The 23,166-nt window shown below is 54.7% G+C and overlaps 2 protein-coding genes and 1 long non-coding RNA gene across 6 annotated transcripts in view; 1 reads left to right on the top strand and 2 right to left on the bottom strand.

Annotated features, from left to right (window-relative positions):
• Positions 1–20,763, bottom strand: part of TRPV1 (transient receptor potential cation channel subfamily V member 1) — a 43,391-nt gene extending 22,628 nt beyond the window's left edge. Inside the window, exons 1-7 of one of the 4 annotated variants that reach the window (XM_030800716.1) lie at positions 20,675–20,763; positions 19,786–19,924; positions 2,657–2,973; positions 1,777–1,943; positions 1,554–1,706; positions 851–991; positions 407–705 (exon numbers count right to left, since the gene is read on the bottom strand). In XM_030800716.1, the coding sequence (XP_030656576.1) occupies positions 407–705; positions 851–991; positions 1,554–1,706; positions 1,777–1,943; positions 2,657–2,973; positions 19,786–19,920 (1,212 nt within the window). In that variant the 5' untranslated portion in view covers positions 19,921–19,924; positions 20,675–20,763. Of the gene's footprint in view, positions 1–406; positions 706–850; positions 992–1,553; positions 1,707–1,776; positions 1,944–2,656; positions 2,974–7,456; positions 7,679–19,785; positions 19,925–20,674 lie in introns of those variants that run through there. The other 3 variants (XM_003277837.3, XM_030800718.1, XM_030800719.1) reach the window with 3 other exon arrangements.
• Positions 16,553–20,299, top strand: LOC115831575. The gene is made up of 2 exons (XR_004027104.1): positions 16,553–17,012; positions 19,682–20,299. It is a non-coding gene; the product is annotated as an uncharacterized LOC115831575 (long non-coding RNA).
• SHPK (sedoheptulokinase) overlaps positions 19,958–23,166 on the bottom strand; it is a 25,064-nt gene continuing 21,855 nt past the window's right edge. The window contains exon 7 of the mRNA XM_030800720.1: positions 19,958–22,331. Coding sequence (XP_030656580.1) covers positions 21,919–22,331 — 413 coding nt within the window. The 3' untranslated portion in view covers positions 19,958–21,918. The remainder of the gene's footprint in view (positions 22,332–23,166) is intronic.

Genomic DNA, 23,166 nt, shown 5'->3' with positions numbered 1-23,166 from the left:
CCAGGTTGGTCAGGCTGGTCTCAAACTCCTAACCTCAGGTGATCCACCCACGTCGGCCTCCCAAAATGCTGGGATTACAAGAGTGAGTCACCGCGCCCAGCCCAACAGCTTTTCTTCTGTTCCACCCTAGGCAGTCCCTCCCCCATTGCCCAGCACCCCACCCCACCCCGTGTCTTGCTGCTGATACTCAGAGCTGGAAATCCAAAATGGCACGTTGGCCATGCAGGGTTCTGCCCTGCGGCTCCCAATTTCTCAGACTTATTCTAACAGCCCTACAGGCTGGTATGACAGAATCGGAGTCCCGCACACACAGATAGTGACGCCAGGCTCCCGCAGTGAGTCAGGCAGTCCTCTCCCATGCCACCATCCCCGCACCGCACCAGCCTGAGCCGAAGCCCCCTCTTACCCCGATCTTCCCGGTCCCGGCGGCCAGAGCCAGCGGCGTCATTCCCTTCTTGTTGGTGAGCTCCTCCAGCTTCAGCGTCGGGTGCAGTTTGGCCCCCAGGATCAGAATCTCATTGTACATGCTCGTCACAAACTTGGTGTTGTCGGCCGTGTTGTCGGCCACCTCCACCAGGGCGTGCAGCACCGTGTTGCCCACCGAATCCCTGGCACTGATGTCGGCCGGCTGCCAGGAGTTCTGCAGCAGGAACTTCACGATGCCCAGCTGGTTAGTGCACGCGGCCAGGGACAGGGGCAGTTCACCTGCACGAACACAGGGCCCAGGTGGGCCTCAGGAGTGAGATCCAGCCGGCCCCTGAACCACCGGCCTCCAACTCCCTCTGTCTCTGCCCAAACCTCCCCTTAGCAAAAGCCAAAAAGATCAGGGTCTGCCACATTGTCTCCCTACCGAAGTAGAATCCAGGCCGCCCTTTGGTTTTCTTAAAGAAGTCCCCATGGGCCGCAGCCTGGACGTCTGCTCCGTTCTCCACCAGGAGGGTCACCAGGGCCATGTTGCGCCTCTCGATGGCGATGTGCAGCGCTGTCTGGCCTACAGAGGACGCGCACTGTTGGCTTCAGGTCACAGTCCCCTGGGGCTGCCGGGACAGGTGCTGAGGAAGGGCTCTGGGCAGGCAGCAGCTGCTGCAGGAGGAACTGGGCAGAAAGTGCCTGGAGGACCCCCCCACTGCAGGAGGCCAGGCCAGGGTCCCCCGAGGGGTCCCAGTGAGGTCCTGAGACAGGAGACCCCTGGGAACAGGAAATAACGGGTTGGAAGCCAGAGGATCAAAATTGCCCCAGGGGCAAGGAACAGCAGCAGAGAGAAAGGCTGCGACTTCCAGGGACAGGGACCATCCAGTCAGCAGGGGGAGACAGGGATTTCCCAGGGTCAAGAGAGGAGACATCAGATGGGGGAGGCAGGGACCCCCAGGACCAGGAGAAATCAAGCCAGCAGATGGGAGAGGCAGGGACCCCCTAGGATTGGGAGCCACCAACGCAGTGGCTGGGACAGGGAGTAAGGATCCCAGAGGAGCAAGGAGGCCCAGGGACAACCATGCTCTCCTGGTTCCCGGTGCTGCAGGCTGAGCCTTGCCCGGCCCCGCCGCCCTCCTCACCCTTGTAGTAGCTGTCCGTGTAGCTGGCGTTGACAAACTCCTTCAGGCTGTCCGTCTGCCGCGCGATGTCCAGGAGCAGGGGGATGGTGTCGTTCTGCCCGTCGTGCAGGTTGAGCATGGCTTTCAGCAGACAGGTCTTCCCTGTCTCAGGGTCTGAAAGACAAAGGGAGAGTCAGGGCAGGCCAGGGCTGGGGCCCTCCCCGGAGCCCAGCGCTGGGGCCACCTTTGAACTCGTTGTCCGTGAGGTGCTTCTTGCTCTTCTGCAGGAAGAGCAGCAGGCTCTCCAGATCCTGGCAGTTATTCTGAGCAACGGCTTCAAAGATACTCCTGCGATCATAGAGCCTGAGAGTCTTCTCGGTGCTGGCGGCGACAGAGTCCTGGGACAGCAGCCTGCAGGCCAGAAAACACCCTCGTCTCATACCCTGGCCTCCCCTCAGCCCTGAGGCCTTCAGAGCTTGTCAAGGGAACACGACTAAACCCCAAGGCAAACCAAAAGGGGGAAAGATGATAAAAAAGCTGCCCCTCAGTCTAGGTGACTGTCCAGAAAACCAATGTAACAGGGACAGTGGGGAGCATGTGTCCCCATTCTGTCCCCACCCTGTCTACAGACACCATCTAGAAAGTCACCCGGCTACTCCCAGACCACTGGCTTCTCTCCCTGCTCGGGAGCTCGGGAGGCAGGAGCCTGGTAGGAATGGAGGGAGGTGGAGGCAGGGGTGTAGACAGCCCCTCTAAGGGAAAAGGTGGCCTCACACTCCCCAGAAGTCAGCCAGCCTGGGGCCCTCCCTGCCCTGCCTTGCAGCTCATTGGAGCTGTGCTGTGCTCTCTAAAAGCCTCCTGCCCTTGAGCTTTTAGACTTCAAGTCCAAGTGTGTGTGGTGGGTAGGCATTGCAGGCGTGGACACACAGACCCAGCACAGACACCAGCCCCCGTGACTGCACATCCCACGAGGTCACATGAGGAAGGACGCTGGACCAGACCACCCCTAAGGCTCACGAGCCCCCTGGCTTTGTGACATTTAGCCCAGAAGCTAGACCACCCTGTGGCATCTCCATGGCCAGCTGGGCTCGTAGCAGGGAGGGGGGCTCCAGACGCAGACTTACCTGGCACCAGTGGGGCCGTCTCCTGGCCTCTGGATGATGATAACAGGGCTGACTGTGATGGTCGGGCAGGAGTCCAGCTCACCTTCCTCGTGAGGGCAATCCACTGGGAAAGCCTCCTCCGAGTCACCCTTCCCAAAGAGCCGGGTGCGGCTCTTGGCCATGGAGAGCTGGGGCTTGGCTGGAGGTGGCCTGGAGTTAGGGTCTCCATCTAGGGGGTCTGGGCAGGTGTCCTGTTGGAGTGGGTCCGCAGCCGCCCCCGAGTCTGTGCTGCTCCATTTCTTCATCCTTGCTGGATCCTCTGTGGCCCAGTGTGCAACCTGCAATAGCCGCCACGCCAGGGTTGACTCCCAATGTAAGGACTGCTTATCCTTAGACCCCACCTGCCCTCCTCGCCAAGGGCCCTGTGAAGCAGGGTACCCCAAAACCCCAACTTGCTGCTGCCCCCAGCCCCCTAGAACTGAAGCGTTTCCAGGACTGAACCTCTCACCCCAGAGGCCCCAGAGGTGAGCAGACCTAGCAGCACCCAGGCAGTCCTGCGGCCACTGATGTCGGCCTGGGAGGGTGGACAGGCCCCCGGCTCAGAGCCATCTGTGGTTCTGGGTTAGACCCATCCCTCCTCCTCTCTGGGCCTCAGGTGCCTCCTCTGCAGGGTGAGGTTGATAACCACCGCGCTGCCTCCCTCCCCACACAGAACAAGGAAAACGGCTGGGGTGACCGTCGTGGGCTAAATTCAGGGAGGATCTCAGTGATGAGGATGGCTCAGTCCAGAAGAGCCAAGCAGACTGTGTCCCTGGAATACGGTGAGGGGCAGAGACTGGCACACCCTACACCCACACTGCACTGCGGGGCCCTGCTGTGCCACGGGTCCACACACCATCAGCCAGATGCCCGGCCTGCCTTTGCTCTTCAACCTCGCTGCCACAGCCACTGAGCTTATACGAGATTTTGGATTTTGTGCTTTTTGTCATTTTGAGGAATCAGCATCTGTCAAGCACCCTGGCCTTGAACATTTAGGTTTTGAGACGGTATCTCATCCTGTCGCCCAGACTAGAGTGCAATGGGGCAATCTCTGCTCATTGCAACCTCCACCTCCTGGGTTCAAGCGATTCTCCTCCCTCAGCCTCCCGAGTAGCTGGGATTACAGGCGCCCACCACCATATCTGGCTAATGTTTGTATTTTTAGTAGAGACGGGGAACGTTTAGGCTTTAAGTGATTTGGAGCTGGTGGGTCTTCCAGGCCTAAACACCTAGAGATCAGTTGGCCACTGGCAGCAGCATGTGTAGTTGGACACATGAACTGATGCTATTTTCCACTCCCATCCTGCCCTATCCCCATGCTTCCCCTCCCTCTGTCTGGGCATCCCCACTCCCTGGCACCCAGGGCTGGCCCATACATCCCTCCCATAGCCTCTATTCCCATCGGGTCTCCACCTAAGGGCGTTTTCCTCCTTCTACCCTTGCAAAAGTCCTACCACCACTCAGATGCTACTTCCCCTCAGGATCCAGCACTGATGCCGCCTCCTCCATGAAGCCCCCAGATCCCTGCCCTGGTCATGTTCCTCGCCGTCCTCTGCACAGTGGCCCAGCCCATTGACCGTCCGTCCCACACAGCCCACCATGTGGTCTAGCAATTGCTATCTGTCACTGATTTATCTCTCCCGCACCCTGTGACCTCCTCCTGGGCAGGGACCTTGCCTGATCCATCTCCTTATGAAGAAGCTGTACTGGGCTGGGTGTGGTGGCTCACACCTGTAATCCCAGCACTTTGGGAGGCCAAGGCAGGGGATCACCTGAGGTCAGGAGTTCGAGACCAGCCTGGCCAACATGGTGAAATCACGTCTCTACTAAAAAATTACAAAAATTAGTCAGGTATGGCGTCGGGCGCCTGTAATCCCAGCTACTCAGGAGGCTGAGGCAGGAGAATTGATTGAACCCGGGAGGTGGAGGTTACAGTGAGCTGAGACTGTGCTACTGTACTCCAGCCTGGGCGACAGAGTGAAACTGTGTCTCAAAAAAAGAAGCTGCACTGGTCATCTGGTCATGAGTGGGGAAATAAGAGCAATCAGACCCTTCTAATTCCCATTTCCGTAGGAAGTTAGGGAGATGACTGTTCCAGCGGCGGCTAGATTCTGGAAAACAGCCACAGCAGGAATGAGAGGCTTCTCAAGTCCTGCATTTTCTTTTTTTTGAAATATATAATCAGGCAATCTCCCAAGCCAGAATAGCTCAGAGAGACTCCCAAGTCCTGCATTTTCAAGTGAAAATTCAGGCAGTGAAACTCCAGAGTTCACAGCTGGGCCATGGCCGTAAACCAGCTATGTTCTGAAGCCCAGATCCATGAAAACGCAGAGGCAGCCTCACCACTCCACCCACAGGCTGTGAACAGGACAGACGGCTGGCTGCTGGCCATCTCCCTGCCTGCTGATCCACTCTCAACAGGACTGAGTCTTTCTCTGACTCACCCATCAGGTGGACCCCCTGCAGCAGGAGTGCTCCTGGCCACAGAAAGCCGATTCCCTCATCTCATCACTCAATACCCATCTACTGAGTCCTCCTCCTTGGAGTCCAGGCCTGCGCTGGGGGCACAGAGAGGAGTCAGCCCCCCGCTGAGACAGAACCCAGGTACTGGCTGGGCAGAGGGACTGCAGGAGGGGGCAGCGTGCTGAAGAGGGCTCAATGGCAGTTGGTGATGGATGAGCTGAGCCTGGAAAGGGAACAGAGCTGGGCTAGGGCCTGCAGACAGACAGGGAAGCCTAGAGCAGCTGAAGAAGAGGAAGTCAGTGGGACAGGAAGACAGGCGGCCGGGTCAGAACCATGTGGCTGTCAGCCTTAGCTCTAAGGAACTGAAAGCCAACATGGTTGCCTGGATGGTGGGAAGCCATGCGTAGCTTTGGAAGCCTGGGGGGCCGGGTGCTAGGCTTTGCTTTCTGAAGATAACACCCCGTCAAGGACCGTTCACAGTGCAGACAGCCTGACAGCGCTTAAAAGGCACCAGAAGCAAATGAGAATCAGAATCATTGATGCGTCTGAGCATGTGCACAAAGCAAACATGGTTCTCAGGACTCGCATTCCTTCACCCACTGAATTCCCACAACATCCCTAAGAGGGAAATAGTTCACCGATGAGGAGACCAAGGCACAGAGCAGTTATGGCACGTCCCCGAGGTCACACAGTCAGAGCAGTTATGGCACGTCCCCGAGGTCACACAGTCAGAGACGGAACCCGGACTTGACCCCAGGCAGGCTGGCTCCAGGGCATCTGCAATGCTCCACCACCATGCTGGAGGTCTGGGGCTCATTCTCAGCTGTTCAACTCAGACCCAGACTCCACAGCAGGGCCTGGGGGCCAATCAGAATAGGCCCTCTCACCCTCGGGGCTAGGCGTAAGACCTGAACCTGAAGCACCTCCCGCTCAGACAAGCAGCTCAGGAACCCCAAAATGCAGTGTGAGTAAGACCCAGGCCATACCCACGCCTGGCTGTCCCGGGGATGTCTGTGGTCTCCAAGAAGAAGCTAAGAATAAGAATAGGGGCTGCTTGTTAGGCAGCCCAGCAAGAGAGCACCTGTCAGCCGGAGCCTCCCGTGAACCTTTCAGCAACATTGTCAGCGGCGTTGCCTCTTCCTCTGACCGGTCCCAGTCCAACCAAACCCAGCCAACAGGAAGCAGCCTGGATTGTGCTATCATTCAGTCAGTCGACAAACGCTGAGTCTATACTGCACACCTGATTCCCTACTGGAAACCAAGCTTCTTCCAGGGAACGGGGTGGGACAGGAACCGAGGGGTCATGTGCCCTGGGCTGGGCCGGAGAAGAGGGTCAGGACAGCCCTCCACTGCCAGGCCCGGAGTGTACCCTGCACCTGAGCCCGTGGTGATGCACCTGTCACCGCAAAACATTTTACAGTGATCAGGGGAACTTCTACCGTGATTTAGGCAAACGAGTGTTGGCTGTGTGATGGAGATGGTGATTCTGGTTTACACAAGATTCACAAACTCATCAATGTGGACTAAAGGACAATCCTAAAAAAATCGATTCTGCCCACAGATACCTGGTATGATCTGAGTCTTTCTCAACTCTAAAGCCAGAACAGATACTGCCCACCCTCTGGGGGAAGGATCCCTTCTCTCCCCAGTGCAGGTGAGACAACCTGGGGTGTGGCTCCCCTGCTCCCCTCTCTGCCCAAAGTATCCATCCATCCATCCATCCAAGTTCTTGGGAGCACCTCCCGCTCGCCACTGGGGACTTTCTGGAAGCTGGGAGACGCTGGCCCAGGACCCAGCCAGATTATTCTCAATAGCCCCTTCTCTCAAAGGGAGGCAGTAGGCTGCGGGCTTCCCAACCCAGGGGTGAAGAACAAAGAGATAGGACAGCAGCACAAGGACCCAGCGTGCCTGCTTCCCGGCCCTGCGCTCGTCCACCCCACAGAGAGGGCGACGCGCTGAAAACCTCCGGCCACACACCAGCAACCTCAGCAGCAGCTGCAGCCTCCTCCCCTGAGGATGGCTGGTGCAGGAGCAAGAAGAACAAACCCCGGTAACAACAGCCTCCGCTCTCACCTCCCAGGTGCTTCCCAGGAGCCAGGCTGAGGGCACCACAAGTTCGCTTCAGCCTCACGACCACCTTTGAGGCAGCCACTGTTACTACCCCCCGTTTTCAGATGAGGTAACTGGGGCACAGAGAGGCGAGTGGACCTGCCCACAGTCGCACAGCTGGAAAGTGGCAGGGCCCAGCTTTTGGCCACTCACTATGCCAGCCTAAAAGCTAACGTCCGCATTGGCCATCAAACAAAGAAAGGGACTCACCAGCTAGACGCAGGCACACCCCAGGCCCACGGGTGCTCGTGAGCTCGAAGGCGGTTGCTACTCGAAGGGAGAGCTGGGCTCGTGTGGGAGAAGAGTGGTCTCTCTGCCTCCGTGGGGTCCCGGGCCCGGCCTGGCAGCAGCTGCCCTGCACTGGCAGGAGTGGGCTGTGGGTGCCCTTCGGCACTCAAGGAAAAAACGCTTCCAGCGATGCAAGCAGCTGCCTTTGCTGCGGCTTTGATTCCCAGAGGATCCCAAAGCTTTTCCCATCATTTTTGCCCTTTTTCAGAAACCACTTAGCCGCTGCCCCTCCTCCAGCCATGCCAGGGCTGCAGAGCACTTACCAGAGCCAGCCAGAGCTGCAACCTCAGCTCTCAGGGAAGGAGGGTGCTGCTCGGCCTCCCAAACCTGTGGCTCCTGCGCCCGGAGGTCTGGGAAACGGCTCCACAAATGCACATTCGCAGCCAGCGACGTCAAAACTAGCGTCCTGTAACTGTTCCGTTTTCAAAATAAAGAAGGAATGGAGGGTCGTGCCGCTCGCCACGCAGTCCTGGCCTGGCATTAGGGACTTGTTTTGAGAGTCGGAGCAACCTTGAACTAGTCCCCAACTCTCCTAGGCCTCTCGTTCCTGGGTCCCCAAACCTGGAGTAGGCGTTGGCGTCGAGGGGGGCTTCTGGGTCAGCCAGGTCCCAGCCTTTCTTCTCAACTGGGGGTTCCTCAGGGAACCACAAAACACAGATAACTATGAGTGTCTATTTCCTTTTTTTTTTTTTGAGATGGAGTCTCACTCTGTCGCCCAGGCTGGAGTGCAATGGCGCGATCTCAGCTCACTGCAACCTCCGCCTCCCAGGTTTAAGCGATTCTCCTGCCTCAGCCTCCCAAACAGCTGCAATTGCAGGCACCTGCCATTGCGCCCAGCTAATTGCTGTATTTTTAGTAGAGTCGGGGTTTCGCCATGTTGGCCAGGACGGTCTTGAACTCCTGACCTCGTCATCCACCTGCCTCGGCCTCCCAAAGCGCTGGGATTCCAGGTGTGAGCCACCGCGCCCGGCCACCAGTGTCTATTTTCTCACTTCCCTTCGTACCACCCTAAATGCACAGGAGAGAAGACCCACAAGAGAGAAACGCACAGGAGAGAGTCACATACAGCAGATAACTAGAACGATAGGTTTCATTCTCTCCCAGACCCTGGCTGAGAAGAACAGCGAGGTCTAGGTATGCATCCAGGCTGCGGCCCAAATGCTCTGCAGAAACCATCACAGCAGCTGCCCGCAGGACGCCAACAAGCCGTGGGGCTGGCCCAGCCTGGAATGAGCAGCCAGTGCCGGAGACGCCCTCGTAGCCCTGCCTGGGATCGCTTGAAAGCTCTGACCCCTGAGTCAAGGCACTGAAGTGTGGCCACCCCATCAATCCTGCACAACAGTTGACAAAGAGCTTTCCCAAACCTGCTCTCGCAGGCCGGGAAGCAACCCTGGGCAGTGGGAGGGCAGAGACTGTCACCCATTTTACAGGTGAGAAATGTGTGATGCTGGGCAATTAGACACCCGATAATTAGATAATTGCCCAGTCCGCACTGTTGGTCTAGGCATAAAAGCCAGGCCCGTCCCACCATGCCACACCCCACCATACCCCTCACTTAGGCACTTTTTTTTTTTTGTTTTTTTGAGATGGAGTCTCGCTCTGTCTCCCAGGCTGGAGTGCAATGGCGCAATCTCGGCTCACTGCAACCTCTGCCTCCCAGGTTCAAGCGATCCTCCTGCCTCAGCCTCCCAAGTAGCTGGGATTACAGGCACGTGCCACCATGCCTGGCTAATTTTCGTGTTTTTAGTAGAGGCCGGGTTTCACCATGTTGGTCAGGCCTGTTCGCAAACTCCTGACCTCAAGTGATCCACCTGCCTAGGCCTCCCAAAGTGCTGGGATTATAGGTGTGAGCCACCGCGCCTGGCCGCTTAGACATGTTTATGCTATGTGTGTCATGTTAGCTTCAATTAATATGAACGTTAGAATTCATTCTTGTTTATAAATTGTGGCAAAAAGCCGGGCGCGGTGGCTCATGCCTGTAACCACAGCACTTTGACAGAATGAGAGTGACAGAATGAGACTCTGTAACCACAGAGTCTCATTCTGTCACTCAGGCTGGAGTGTAGTGGTGCAATCTCGGCTCACTGCAGCCTCTGCCTCCAGGTTCAAGCAATTCTCCTGCTTCAGCCTCCGGAGTAGCTGGGATTACAGGCACGAGCCACCACACCCAGCTAATTTTTGTATTTTTAGTAGACACGGGGTTTCACCATCTTGGCCAGGTTGATCTTGAACTCCTGACCGCGTGATCCACTCACCTCGGCCTCCCAAAGTGCTGGGATTACAGGCATGAGCCACCGCGCCCCACATCATATCAACCATTTTTAACTGTACTGTTCACTGGCATTGAACACATTCACATTATTGTACAACCATCAGCATCATCCATGCACAGAACTTTTTCATCACCCCAAACTGAAACCCTGCACCCATTAAACGCTAACTCCCCTTCCCGACCCCAAACCCCTAATGACCACCATTCAACTTCCTGTCTTTATGAATTTAACTATTCTGGGAGTCCTCTGGGCAGGAATCAGACAGTATTTGTCTTTTTGTGACTGGCTTCTTTCACTTAGCATAATTTCCTCAAGGTTCATCCGTGTTGTAGCCTGTGACAGAATTTCCTTCCCTTTTTTTTTTCTTTTTTTTTTTTGAGATGAAGTCTCACTCTGTCCCCCAGGCTACAGTGCAATGGCGTGATCTCAGCTCACTGCAACCTCTGCCTCCCCGGTTCAATCAATTCTTCTGCCTCAGCCTCCTGAGTAGTTGGGATTACAGATGCATGCCACCATGCCCAACTAATTTTTGTATTTTTAGTAGAAACGGGGTTTCACCATGTTGGCCAGGCGGGTCTCGATCTCCTGACCTTGTGATTCACCTGCCTCAGCCTCCCAAAGTGTTGGGATTACAGGCATGAGCCTCCACGCCCAGCCCTCCTTCCCTTTTAAGGCTGAATAATATTCCACTGGGGCACGGGGTGGATGGACCACATTTTGCTCATCCATTCACCAGCCCATGAACACTTGGCTTGCTTCCACCTTCGGCCATAGTGACTAGTGCTGCTATGAACATGAGTGTGCAAATATCTGGTCCTGTCCCTGCTTTCCATTCTTTTGGGCACATATAGATCCAGAAGTGGGATCTGTCATATGTAAAAGACTCAGCGGTGGTGACCTCTCAACTCTCTAGTCCTCTGGAATCATTTCCTTCTAACGATGTGGGATAGAGCAACGGCCGGGAAAGGGGAGGGTCGCACTTCTCCAGAACCACTGCCTTAGCCTCCGAAGTGATTTCTGCCTCCAGTAAAGACAGCACGGAGCCGGGCGCGGTGGCTCAAGCCTGTAATCCTAGCACTTTGGGAGGCAGAAGTGGGCGGACTGTCTGAGGTCAGGAGTTCAAGACCAGCCTGGCCAACATAGTAGAACCCTGTCTCTACTGAAAATACAAAAAATTAGCTGGGCGTGGTGGTGCACGCCTGTAGTCCCAGCTACTCTGGAGGCTGAGGCACGAGAATCACTTGAACCCAGGAGGCAGAGGTTGCAGTGAGCTGAGATCGCACCATTGTACTCCAGCCTGGGCTACAGAGTGAGACTCCGTCTCAAAACAAAAAACAAACAAACAAAAAAAAACACAGCACCATCTCCAGTGAACCCAGCACACATCACTAAATGTGTCCTGTCATCTTTGTTAACAGAACCCTTGGTGCTAACAGTATCACCGCAGTCTACAGGGCACCGTGCTGCTCGGAGGCCTGCAGGGGAAGTCCCGGCCCTCCTCTTGCCCTGGCCGCTCCTGCCGGGACTCCTTGGCTACTCTCCTCTTCTTGCCATTCCCCACACATGGGGGTCTAAGGACCCCATCCGCAGCCTTATCTTCTCTGGCTCCACCACTGTCCTTGGAGACCTTCGCCCGGCCCGTCCCAAGAACCTGTCTGATGTGTCCAAGTCAGCGACTGCTTCATCCAGAGTCCACCCAGCCCTCTCCCCTGAGCTCCATCCCTGCTTCCCTGAATCTGCAGGTGAAGCCCACAAGCCCCTCCCCCCGGCATAACCCAGGATGGGCTCCTGTTCCCTCCACATTCGCTCCCCTCCCCCTCCCTGCAGCAGTCCCTGCCTGGAAAGGCACCAACTTCCTTCTGGCCACCAAACCCATTGCCCTTTGTGACCTCCAACCTCTCCTCCTCGGCCCTCCCTGGGCTGTTTCTGTGGCTTCTGTCTATCCCTCCTCTACCTGGGAGCCCCTTCTTCTCACCTCAACGACCAGAAGTGCCTCCTTTCCCTGGTCCAACCTCCCACAACCCCTTACCTCCAGATCAACAGTCCTGGAAGCTCATCCTGATCAGGCCCCCTTGCCTCTCAGGGGTCCCCACTGCTGAGCAACGCCCCACCCCCGCACCCTGAGCCTGCAGACCCAGTCTCCTCTCCCACCGTGACCCACCTTCTGTCACCTGGGCACAACCCTTCCCAGCCACACTAAATGTGCTGACTCCACCCTTTCCCCCACCTCCTCCATCCCAGTACCCCGTTTAATCCATCTTCAGGTGCGAGGTGAGCCCTAGGGATGCTCAAATCCCACCTTCTCCCACAGGCCCCAGCATAAAGAGCTCATTTCTCACTTTTTGTTTTTAAAGAGGTGGTATCTTGCATCGTCACCCAGGCTGGAGTGCAGTGACGCACAATCATAGCTCACTGCAGCCTCAACCTCCTGGACTCAAAGGATCCTCCTGCCTCAACCTCCCAAGTAGCTGGGGCTACAGGTGTGCACCACCACGCCTGGATTTTTTATTTTTTATTTTATTTTATTTTTGTAGCAACAGAGTCTCGCCATCTTGCCGGGCTGGTCTCAAATTCCTGAGTTCACGTGATCCCCCCACCTCAGTCTCCCAACATGCTGGGATTACAGACATGAGCTACCACACCCAGCTCCAGAAGTGCTCACTTCTAAACTCCTACAGGAACTTCAACCAATGCGCTCCCTATGGCAGCGGGCACAGCACTCATGGCCACAATGATGACAACAGTAATGGCTGTGAATATGTGTTGAGTGCGTATAACGTCCTGGGTGTTGGCATGAGCACTTTATATGCACTATCTCATCAGACCTCACTAAGAGTTCATGAGGCGAGTGCAATTTTGTCCCCGTTTTACTGATAAGGAAAGAAGCACAGACAGGCTACGCACCTGCTGAAGGACAGTGACAGCTCTACTAGTCTCGTCTGGAGCTTTCTAAATCTTGTATGGACATTTAACGTCATGATTTTCTTGTCTTGCTTTGCAGATTTAAGCGGCTCCAGGGCGAGATAAATGAGGCTCTCGTGCCTGCCCGCCCCTCTCTGAACCTAGCCTGCACCTTGCTCAAAGCAGCACTCAGGAAATGTTTGTTGGCGTGGTTTTCGGCTTTATCTGAACAGCACCTTCACCGAATGATTCTACTAAAACTCTCGACATGGTGGTGGGGACAAGACCTCAGGGCTGGCCATCACTGCCATCAGTGTGGTTTTCTGGGTCATCATTTGAAACAGGATGTTCTTGCATTTATGTAATGATGTATCCATTAAAACTCCTTGTGAGTAGAAAAGTTTTAATGACTTCTGGGAGGGAGGGTGTTTTTCTAAGTTCAGGTTTGATGGGAGCGAGAGGCAGCTCAGGAAAGCGTCTGCGGACGCGCCAGCCAGCGGCTGGGCCAAGTCTGGAATGACAGATGCTAAACACCGCCACCATCGCTAATGGTGGCAGTTTTCTGTTAGTGTTACCACTAGGGGGCACATTGATTTAAGCTGAGCTCTTGACATTAAGCTGAGCTCTTGACACTGGCCATCGGAGACAAAATTCTTTTCTTCACTCACCTGGGTTCCTCTCAAGATTTGAGCCCCAGCCAGGCTTGGTGGCTCACGCCCGTAATCCCAGCACTTTGGGAGGCCGAGGTGGGTGGATCGCCTGAGGTCGGGAGTTCGAGACCAGCCTGGCCAACATGGAGAAACCCCGTCTCTACTAAAAATACAAAATTAGCCGGGCGTGGTGGTGCACGCCTGTAATCCCAGCTACTGGGGAGGCTGAGGCAGGAGAATCACTTGAACCCAGGAGGCAGAGGTTGCAGTGAGCCGAGATCACGCCATTGCACTCCAGCCTGGACAACAAGAGCAAGACTCCATCTCAAAAAATTAAAATTAAAAAAAAAAAAGAAAAATGACCTCCTTTCTGCATTTTGTCTCTGTGTTCGTGTCACCGGGTGCCCACATGAGTCTAAAAGACCAGCTCCCGTGGAGGGCAGGGGTCTGCGAGAGGGTCAGCACCCTCCAGAAGTCGCTGGAGCTTGAAGTCTGAGCCGGGGAGGGGTCAGACACCCAGTCAGCACAGAACGCTGGAGCCCCGCTCTGCAGAGCTGTGTTCTAGGGCAGGGACTGGGAACAAGAGGGACGAGGGCCAATGGAGGGTCAGCAGGTGGGCAGAACCTGGACCTTGGATGGAAGAGGCCCGCGCATGCTAGATGCCGGCTGTATGGACCCATATATGCTAGATGCCGGCTGTATGGACCCATATATGCTAGATGCCGGCTGTATGGACCCATATATGCTAGATGCCGGCTGTATGGACCCGTGTATGCTAGATGCCGGCTGTATGGACCCGTGTATGCTAGATGCCGGCTGTATGGACCCGTGTATGCTAGATGCCGGCTGTATGGACCCGTGTATGCTAGATGCCGGCTGTATGGACCCGTGTATGCTAGATGCCGGCTGTATGGACCCATGTATGCTAGATGCCGGCTGTGTGGACCCGTGTATGCTAGATGCCGGCTGTGTGGACCCTATATGCTAGATGCCGGCTGTATGGACCCATATATGCTAGATGCCGGCTGTATGGACCCATATATGCTAGATGCCGGCTGTATGGACCCATATATGCTAGATGCCGGCTGTATGGACCCATATATGCTAGATGCCGGCTGTGTGGACCCATATATGCTAGATGCCGGCTGTATGGACCCATATATGCTAGATGCCGGCTGTATGGACCCGTGTATGCTAGATGCCGGCTGTATGGACTCGGGCTGGTAGCTGAACCTCTGGGTCTGCTTCTTCCTCCACAAAATTACAGCCAAGAACACTTGCCCTACCTGCTTTACGGGGCTTTCTGGGGTTAGTCGGGACAGCGGGTGTGAATGGGCTCTGAGCCTGGTAAAGCTCTAGGCAGGCATGAGAGATGATCGCGCTCATCTTCATTATCTCAGCCTGAGGACCACATCTGCTGACTGCTGAGCTGTATCCGGCCATTAGCTCGAAGTCAGGACTAATTGTTTTTTAATGAAAAAAACAAGGTTTGCTTAATGTTTGATGAGTCACGCAACTGAGCATCTGTATATATCAGGACTATCCCACTTCCAAAGACGTGGCCCGTCCATCTACCCGTGGCTGAGGGGAGAGGCCAGGTGGGACCCTCTCTCCTGAGGGCCCGCCATGTGCTATACAAATCCCCTAGCAGAGCAGTAGGGTCAACAGGGTGGTCTCTGCACTCAAGGAGCCCAGGATGGACAGGAAAGGAAGATCTGCACAGGCTCTGACACTAGGCAGGGCAGGGCACCCTGTAACAGGCAGAGGCCAGGGGCTCTGGGGCCAACAGGCCGTGCCAAGAACAAATGTTGAGCCGGGTCCTGGCCTCCCCTGCAGTTGTAATCCGATGGCGTATGTGTCACCAGGGAGGCCCTGTGCAGCGGGCAGATGGCATTTGGTCTGGGCCTTGGACAAGGAGAAGGATTCTGCCCCGCAAGGAGGACACTCCAAACATGGCCCTTGGCATGAGCTAAGGTGCAGGAGGACAGGGCAGAGGACACCTGGGCACCTGCTCTCAAGGAGCTTTCAGTCCACTTCAGAAGAAGAGAAAAATAGGCCGGGCGCAGTGGCTCATGCCTGTAATCCCAGCACTTTGGAAGGCTGAGGCGGGCGGATCACCTGAGGTCAGGAGTTTGAGACCAGCCTGGCCAACATGGTGAAACCCCGTCTCTATTAAAAATACAAAAATTAGCCGGGTGTGGTGGTGGGCACCTGTAAACCCAGCTACTCAGGAGGCTGAGGCAGGAGAATTGCTTAAACCCAGGAGGTGGAGGTTACAGTGAGCAAAGATCGCACCATTGCACTCCAGCCTGGGCAACAGAGGAAGACTCTCAAAAAGTCTCAAAAAAAAAAAAAGAAGAGAAAAGTAGAGAACATGAAAGCCACATACACATGATGTGGACGGGGTCAAGGCCCAGAGGCAGGGAGTGTGTGGTGGGGAAAAGCAGCGGCTGGTGGGCTGGAGTCCCCTACCCTGCCCTGAACTGGGTCTGGCCCCACCATCTCTCCAGGCTGTTTTACAGCCTCCTGCCTCCTGGAACACCCTTCCTCCAATCCAGCATCCACACCGTCAGCTACAGTCCCAAGGCCCCAGTCCTCCAAACCCCACTGTCTACAGGAGACAGTCCAATCCCCTCAGCCTGGCATGCAAGACCCTTCACAGTCTGCCCAACACGTCCAGCCACAACTCCTATAAACATCCTTTCATTCACACTATGACCAGGTTACACCAGTTTGTCACACTCTGGACATGACGATCATTTTAATGTAAATACATTTACCTAGCCTGACCCCACTGCCTAGATGCTAAAGAGAGTGGGTTCGCTCTGGGGTTTGAATCCTAGCACTGTGATCTCAGGTAAGTTACTTAACTTTTTTGTTTATCTATTTCTCCATGTGTGAAATGGGGATAACACTACCCACCTTCTAGATTAAATGAGGCCCGGCGTGGTGCCTCATGCCTATAATCCCAGCACTTTCGGAGGCCGAGGTGGGTGGATCACTTGAGGCCAGAAGTTCAAGACCAGCCTAGGCAACATGGCAAAACCCCGTCTCTACTAAAAATACAAAAAATTAGCCAGGTGAGGTGGTGTACACCTGTAATCCCAGCTACTCGGGAGGCTGAGGCATGAGAATCGCTGGAACCCAGGAGGCGGAGGTTGTAGTGAGCCGAGATCGCACCACTGCACTCCAGCCTGGGCAACAGAGTGAGATTCCATTTCAAAAAAAAAAAAAGATTCAATGAATTCAAACAAGTAGAGTTTAGATCAGATCCCAGTACACAGCAGGTACTCAAAAAACATGTTAACTGTCGTTAGTAACCATGGATGGAAACCCTTGGAGGTTTAGCTCAATATGACTTGTGTAAATAATGAATTTCTCCTCCCTCTGGGCATAGAGGTGCTGTCATTGCCTGTGTCTTTTTTTTTCCTAGGGTCTGTTTACGCAACCAACCGTCGGTATTTTTCCATTGCCTCGTGATGGAAATTCAACAGGGGGCAGTCCCTGAGAGAACACCCAGCTACTACTGGGTGCTCAGAAAATGTGGCTGCCTGGGTCTGTGCTGGGTGCATGGGAGACGTCCCAGGTGCAGGCTACTGAGGCTGCTCTGCTGTGGTGACAACCCCCAAATCTCAGTGGCTTCAAACATCAAAGGTTTATTTTTATTTATTTATTTTAAAGACAGAGTCTCGCTCTGTCTCCCAGATCCCAGGGGCGCGATCTCAGCTCACTGCAACCTCCGCCTTCCAGGCTCAAGCGATTCTCCTGCCTCAGCCTCCCGAGTAGCTGGGATTACAGGTGTGCACCACGACACCCGGCTAATTTTTTTGTATTTTTAGTAGAGACAGGGTTTCACCATGTTGGCCAGGCCGGTCTCGGAACTCCTGACCTCAAGTGATCCGCCCTCCTCGGCCTCCCAAAGTGCTGGGTTTACAGGCGTGAGCCACTGCGCCAAAGGGCGCTTATTTCTCCATCCCACTGCATGTCCCTCGCTGGTTGGTGAGGGCTCTATACCACGCTGTCCTCACTGAGGGACTCAGGCTGACAGACCTACCACTCTCTGGGGCACCGCCAGTCACTTGTGGCAAAGGGAAGGGTGTATGGCAAGTAGCTCACTGGCTCCTAAAGACCTCTGCCCAGGAGTGACAGGCATTCCCTGTGCACATCCCACTGGCTGAAGCAGATCGCGGGGAAGGTGCAGCCCTGCCGTGGGCTCATAGCATCGGGATAATGACGGCCAGCACAGGAGCCCAGCTCACCACTTCTTCAGAAGCATGCCGGCCTCAAACCGCTTACTGGCACCTCCTGGGAAGGAGGGCGGGTTGTGCATGTGGTTGTGACTTTAGGCAGCTGCGCTCATCCCCCACCTAGACGGAGGCTCCAGGCCTCAGGCAATGGAAGCAGCAGGAGCAGCCCTGTTCATTGACAAACTGGGACCCTCCAAGGCTCAGTCCTCAGAGGCAGAGTGGATGCGTAGTCTGCAAAGGGGACAGAGAGTTCCAGGGCCACACCAGGCACAAGGCTGCGCTGCCTGAGCTTGCTGGATGTCCATCCAGTTCCTAACCTTACCTTCACAGACCCCGTCCACTGCATGTTGGGCAGGAGAGACAGGCTGCCACTCTGAGATCAGAGGGCCTGGCTCCTCCCAAAAGACAGAGAACTCTGGTAATCTCAGCCTACCCTTCTCTCTCATGCGGCCTTCCTCAGGGCTCCAACGACGACGTCTTAAACTCATTCGGCTGAAAGAAAAATTACAGTAGCAGGCCAGGCGTGGTGGCTCACGCCTGTAATTCCAGCATTTTGGGAGGCTGAGGCAGGTGGATCACCTGAGGCCAGGAGTTCAAGACCAGCCTGGCCAACATGGTGAAACCCCATCTCTACTAAAAATACAAAAATTAGCCAGGCGTGGTAACACATGCCTAAAATCCCAGCTACTCGGGAGGCTGAGGCACAAGAATTGCTTGAACGCAGGAGGCAGAGGTTGCAGTGAGCTGAGATCGCGCCACTGCACTCCACCCTGGGTGACAGAGGGAGACTCTGTCTAAAAGAAAAAAAAAAATACAGTAGCCTCCTGTCATCCTCAGGGGATACGTCCCAAGACACTGCATGGATGCCTGAAACCAAAGCTAGTATTGGATCCTGTATATGCCATGTTTTTCCTACACATACGTATCTGTAATGTAATTTAGTTTACAAATTAGTCACAGTAAGAGATTAACAACAACAACAATAAAGTAGAACAATTTTTTTTTTTTTTTGAGACAGAGTCTCGCTCTGTCCCCCAGGCTGGAGTGCAGTGGCGCGATCTCAGCTCACTGCAACCTCTGCCTCCCAAACTCAAGCGATTCTCCTGCCTCAGCCTCCTGAGTAGCTGGGATGACAGGTGCGCACCATCACGCCCAGCTAACTTTTGTATTTCTTGTAGAGACGAGTTTTCACCACATTGGCCAGGTTGGTTTCAAACTCCTGACGTCAGGTGATCCACCTGCCTCGGCCTCCCAAAGTGCTGGGATTACAGGCGTGAGCCACCACATCCAGCCAAAGTAGAACGGTTTTAACAATATACTCTAATAAAAGTTATCACACACTGTGACCATAACTTTGGCAGTTTGAGGTGTGACAGCAAAACTGGCATGAGGCCGGGGTCAGTGGCTCCCGCCTGCCACTGTGAGGCTGAGGTGGGTGGATCACCTGAGGTCAGGAGTTCGAGACCAGCCTGGCCAACATGGTGAAACCCCATCTCTACTAAAACTACAAAAAAAATTAGCCGGGTGTGGTGGTAGGAGCCTGTAATCTCAGCTACTCAGAAGGGTGAAGCAAGAGAATCACTTGAACCCAGGAGGCAGAGGTTGCAGTAGTGAGCTGAGATTGCACCACTGTACTCCAGCCTGGGCAACACAGTGAGACTGTGTCTCAAAAAAAAAAAGCAAAAAAAAACTAGCATGAATTTTTTTTTTTTTTTTTGAGACGGAGTCTAGCTCTGTCGCCCAGGCTGGAGTGCGGTGGCACAATCTCAGCTCACTGCAAGCTCCGCCTCCCGGGTTCACGCCATTCTCCTGCCTCAGCCTCCCGAGTGGCTGGGATTACAGGCGCCCACCACCATGCCCGGCTAATTTTTTGTATTTTTAGTAGAGATGGGGTTTCACCGTGAAGCCAGGATGGTCTTGATCTCCTGACCTCGTGATCCGCCCTCCTTGGCCTCCCAAAGTGCTGGGATTACAGGCGTGAGCCACTGTGCCCGGCCATGAATTTCTTTTTCTTTACAATTTCACAGATAGAAGATTCAGCATATGACTGTTTTCTTCCCATCTTTTCACTTAAAGGAAGCACCTTACGGTTTCTCTTTGGCATATCCGAACAGCCAGCATCACCACCAGCGTCACTACTCTGGTGCTTTGGGGCCCTTATGAAGTAAAAAAAGACTGACCTGAACACAAGCACTGTGATACCAGGACGGGCGATCTGACGACCAAGTGACTGACCGGCGGGGAGCGTCTACGGCCTGGACGCAGGGGACACAGGGATGGTTTGCACCCCAGACGGCACGGCAGAGACTCTCCATCACACTGCTCAGAACAACGCACGACGGAAAACTTGGGAACTGTTTGAAGAATTTTCCACTTAATATTGTCAGACCATGGTTGACCGTGGATAACTGAACCCATGGACAGGGACACCGTGGGTAAGGGGGGACTACTGTGGACAGCTTTCCTGGGTGATGGGCAGGCGTTTGTCTGGTAGAACACCAAGGCAAGGCTTTTCTGAGGACGATCTACAAATGCTCCCCAGAGCACTTCAACCTCCCGAACCAAGCTCTGTGGCTGTGCCATTGCACAGTCTTCCTAAAGCAGAGAGGTGTGTGTTTTATTTAAGGCACAAGACTCTGGAAGAATGGGCTTTGTAGTTATTTATTTATTTATGAGACAGAGTCTTGCTCTGTCACCCAGGCTGGAGTGCAATGGTGCGATCTTGGCTCACTGCAGCTCCGCCTCCCGGGTTCAAGTGATTTTCCTGCCTCAGCCTCCTGAGTACCTGGGAATACAGGCATGCACCACCACGCCCGGCCTGTATTTTTAGTAGAGACAGGGTTTCCCCATGTTGGCCAGGCTGGTCTTGAACTCCTGACCTCAGGTGATTCACTCGCCTTGGCTTCCCAAAGTGCTGGGATTACAGGCGGGAGCCACCATGCCCGGCCAAGAATGGGCTTTAGTATCTGACATTTGGCCAACATGATCAGGCATTTGCTCTCATCTCAGAGCTTCCAGATAATCACATAATTTGTAAAATGACATTTATAAAAAGACAATGTTTCATACCTGTCGTGGATACTGAGAGAGAGAGAGAGAGAGAATACGACTGCTTCCCAAACTCGTGGTTGCTGGGGTGCCTCTGGGCCAGGCCTGCTCGAGCCTGGGCTCCTTTGGGAGTCTGGGAGTAGACGCGGCGATGGTGGCCCCCTCGTGGAAGCCACCCCACAGCCATCCCTACCAATCACAGGAAGGCTTACGACGCTCTGGGATCCCTACAGGGATGCTGACTCAAATGGATGCTTCTGCTGAGCCAGGAACACACAGTGGGCCAGCAAAGCCCACGCCAAGCAAAAGGAGAGCCTAGGCCTATGGGATACAGAGTTCTCTTTGAATAAACTACCTGCCCCATCTGGCAGGAGTCTGCCTGGCTGCATCCCTTCCCATGAGGGTTTCTGGAACGTGCAGGGGCAAAAACACGGCTGCACAGACATGCTCCTAGCAAGGGGTCCTGCTGGTGCCTTGTCCGGTTCTGGAGTGGTGTGAGCCGCACAGCATCGGTCCCCCTTGCTGCTCATGCCATCCGCCTCTCCTCCTCTGCAACCTGCCTTCCGGGCGGTTGTGCCGTGAAGACCTGGGCGGCCCGGGAGCAGCAAGCTCTCCTGAGGCTGAGTACATGCAGCAAGAAGGCTGGCACACAGCCCCGCATCATCCTCTGAGCCAGCCTGCTGCATCGCACTTGGGTCAATCCGTGCCCCAGCTAAGCATCTGCGGCCAGGGGAGGATGAGACTAGTAAAGGGGCCTCTGGTCACATGTTTCAGTCCAGGAGAGAAGAACTTTTCCAGAAGTCCATATGACCCGAGTGTGGGCTTCAGGTCTCCAAAAACAATAATCAAAAGCTGGGCATGGGGCAGGTCTCTTTTCCCACTTGGGACCAAATCCACCAGACTTTCTGGTGTCTGAAGTACACATTGATCTGCTCTCTGTCTACAGGTGAACCACAGATGAGCCTGCTGACCACAAGGCTGGGCTACTGTGCTCTCAGGCTCTCTCTCTCCCACATGGACATTTGTAAATAGCTCCCAGGTGGGTCAATTTCGGAAGGCACTCATTTGGGATCTGGCTGACGGCTCCTGGCTGCATCATTAGAGTACGTTCTGAAGGTAAGTTCTTGGCCGAGATGGGACCTCACAACAAGCACTGCTTAAAAGCTGTCCACTGAATGGTCCAGGGAAAGGATGACCCACAGATGGTGTCAGGAATGTTAATCAGGTAAAATTCACAGCAGTTGTTTGGCAAAAGAGTTTGTTGTCTACGATTCCTTCTGGTTGAGGTGTCTCCGGAGCATGACCAGAGCTGCCCCGACAGCTGCATCCACATCCTGCCCAAAGGACACGGGCAAAGGGAAAGCCCTCTGCACCTCCTGCTTCAGCACCTCATTCCTGGACAGCGCACTCCCACTGCCCATCACCCTCTCCACGCCCCACTCCTGGAGCTGCTGAATCGGAAGCATGGAGTGCAGGTTCTGAACAATGCCTCGGCACAGAGCCCGGGTCACGTGCCCCAGGGAGAGGTCAGAGGAGGAGATTCTGGTTACTGAGGCCAGTTGGTCTGGCAGGTGCCTCTCCCCCAGCACTGTTGGGGTGATGGTCAGGTGGGTATCTGTCTGCTGCACAGCTGCCTGGATCATGCGTGAATACACAGTGGATTCTTCAACCTCCAGGCCTGCCAGAGACAGAGAAAATCTGTGTGAGCTCATGCGTCCCCCTCAATGCAGGCTGAGATGGTACAGAATTCCCACAGGTGGGAACAGCGCTACTTGCTGCTTCTCCTCCCGCTGCAGCTGGTGGTTCTGGGCTCAGGGACTCCTATAGCCAGGCTAGCTATACTCTGCCCTGGATCCCTGCCCGCTGTCTCAGTGCAGACCCCAGCCAGACAGCAGGGTGAGGTCTCATAAGTGCTGCTGTAAGCCCTAACCCTAACACAGGCTTCTTAACGAAGGGGACCAAATGCATATACTGATTAATAACTATCATTGGCTGGGTGTGGTGGCTCACGCCTTTAATCCCAGCACTTTGGGAGGCCAAGGCATGCAGATCACCTGAGGTCAGGAGTTCAAGACAAGCCTGACCAACATGGTGAAACCCTGTCTCTACTAAAAGTACAAAAATCAGCCGGGTGTGGTGGCAGGCACCTGTAATCCCAGCTACTCAGGAGGCTGAGGCAGGAGAATAACTTGAACTTGGGAGGCAGAGGTTGCAGTGAGTGGAGCTTGCACCACTGCACTCCAGCCTGGGCAACAAGAGCAAGACTCCATCTGAAACAAACAAACAAAACTACCATCATGGATGTCATTAGGGTCGTTAGCAGCATCAGAAATCCCAGGATCCAGGACGGATCACTGTCTGGGCCACCCTTGTTATGTGCACAGGGCACCTGAAATCCAAGGAAGAAGGATGAGTTGACCATCCTACAACTTGGTTTTCAGCGTCAAGCCAGAATCCCAGTCGGACTTTTCTCCCTGACACCACGTTAGCTCTGCGTTTTGTTTTTGTTTTTG

This window comes from Nomascus leucogenys, chromosome 19, assembly GCF_006542625.1.
Source record: "Nomascus leucogenys isolate Asia chromosome 19, Asia_NLE_v1, whole genome shotgun sequence".
NCBI classification, from domain to species: Eukaryota; Metazoa; Chordata; class Mammalia; order Primates; family Hylobatidae; genus Nomascus; species Nomascus leucogenys.
Note: the sequence above shows the minus strand (reverse complement) of the source record. Positions and strands in the feature narration are given on the sequence as shown.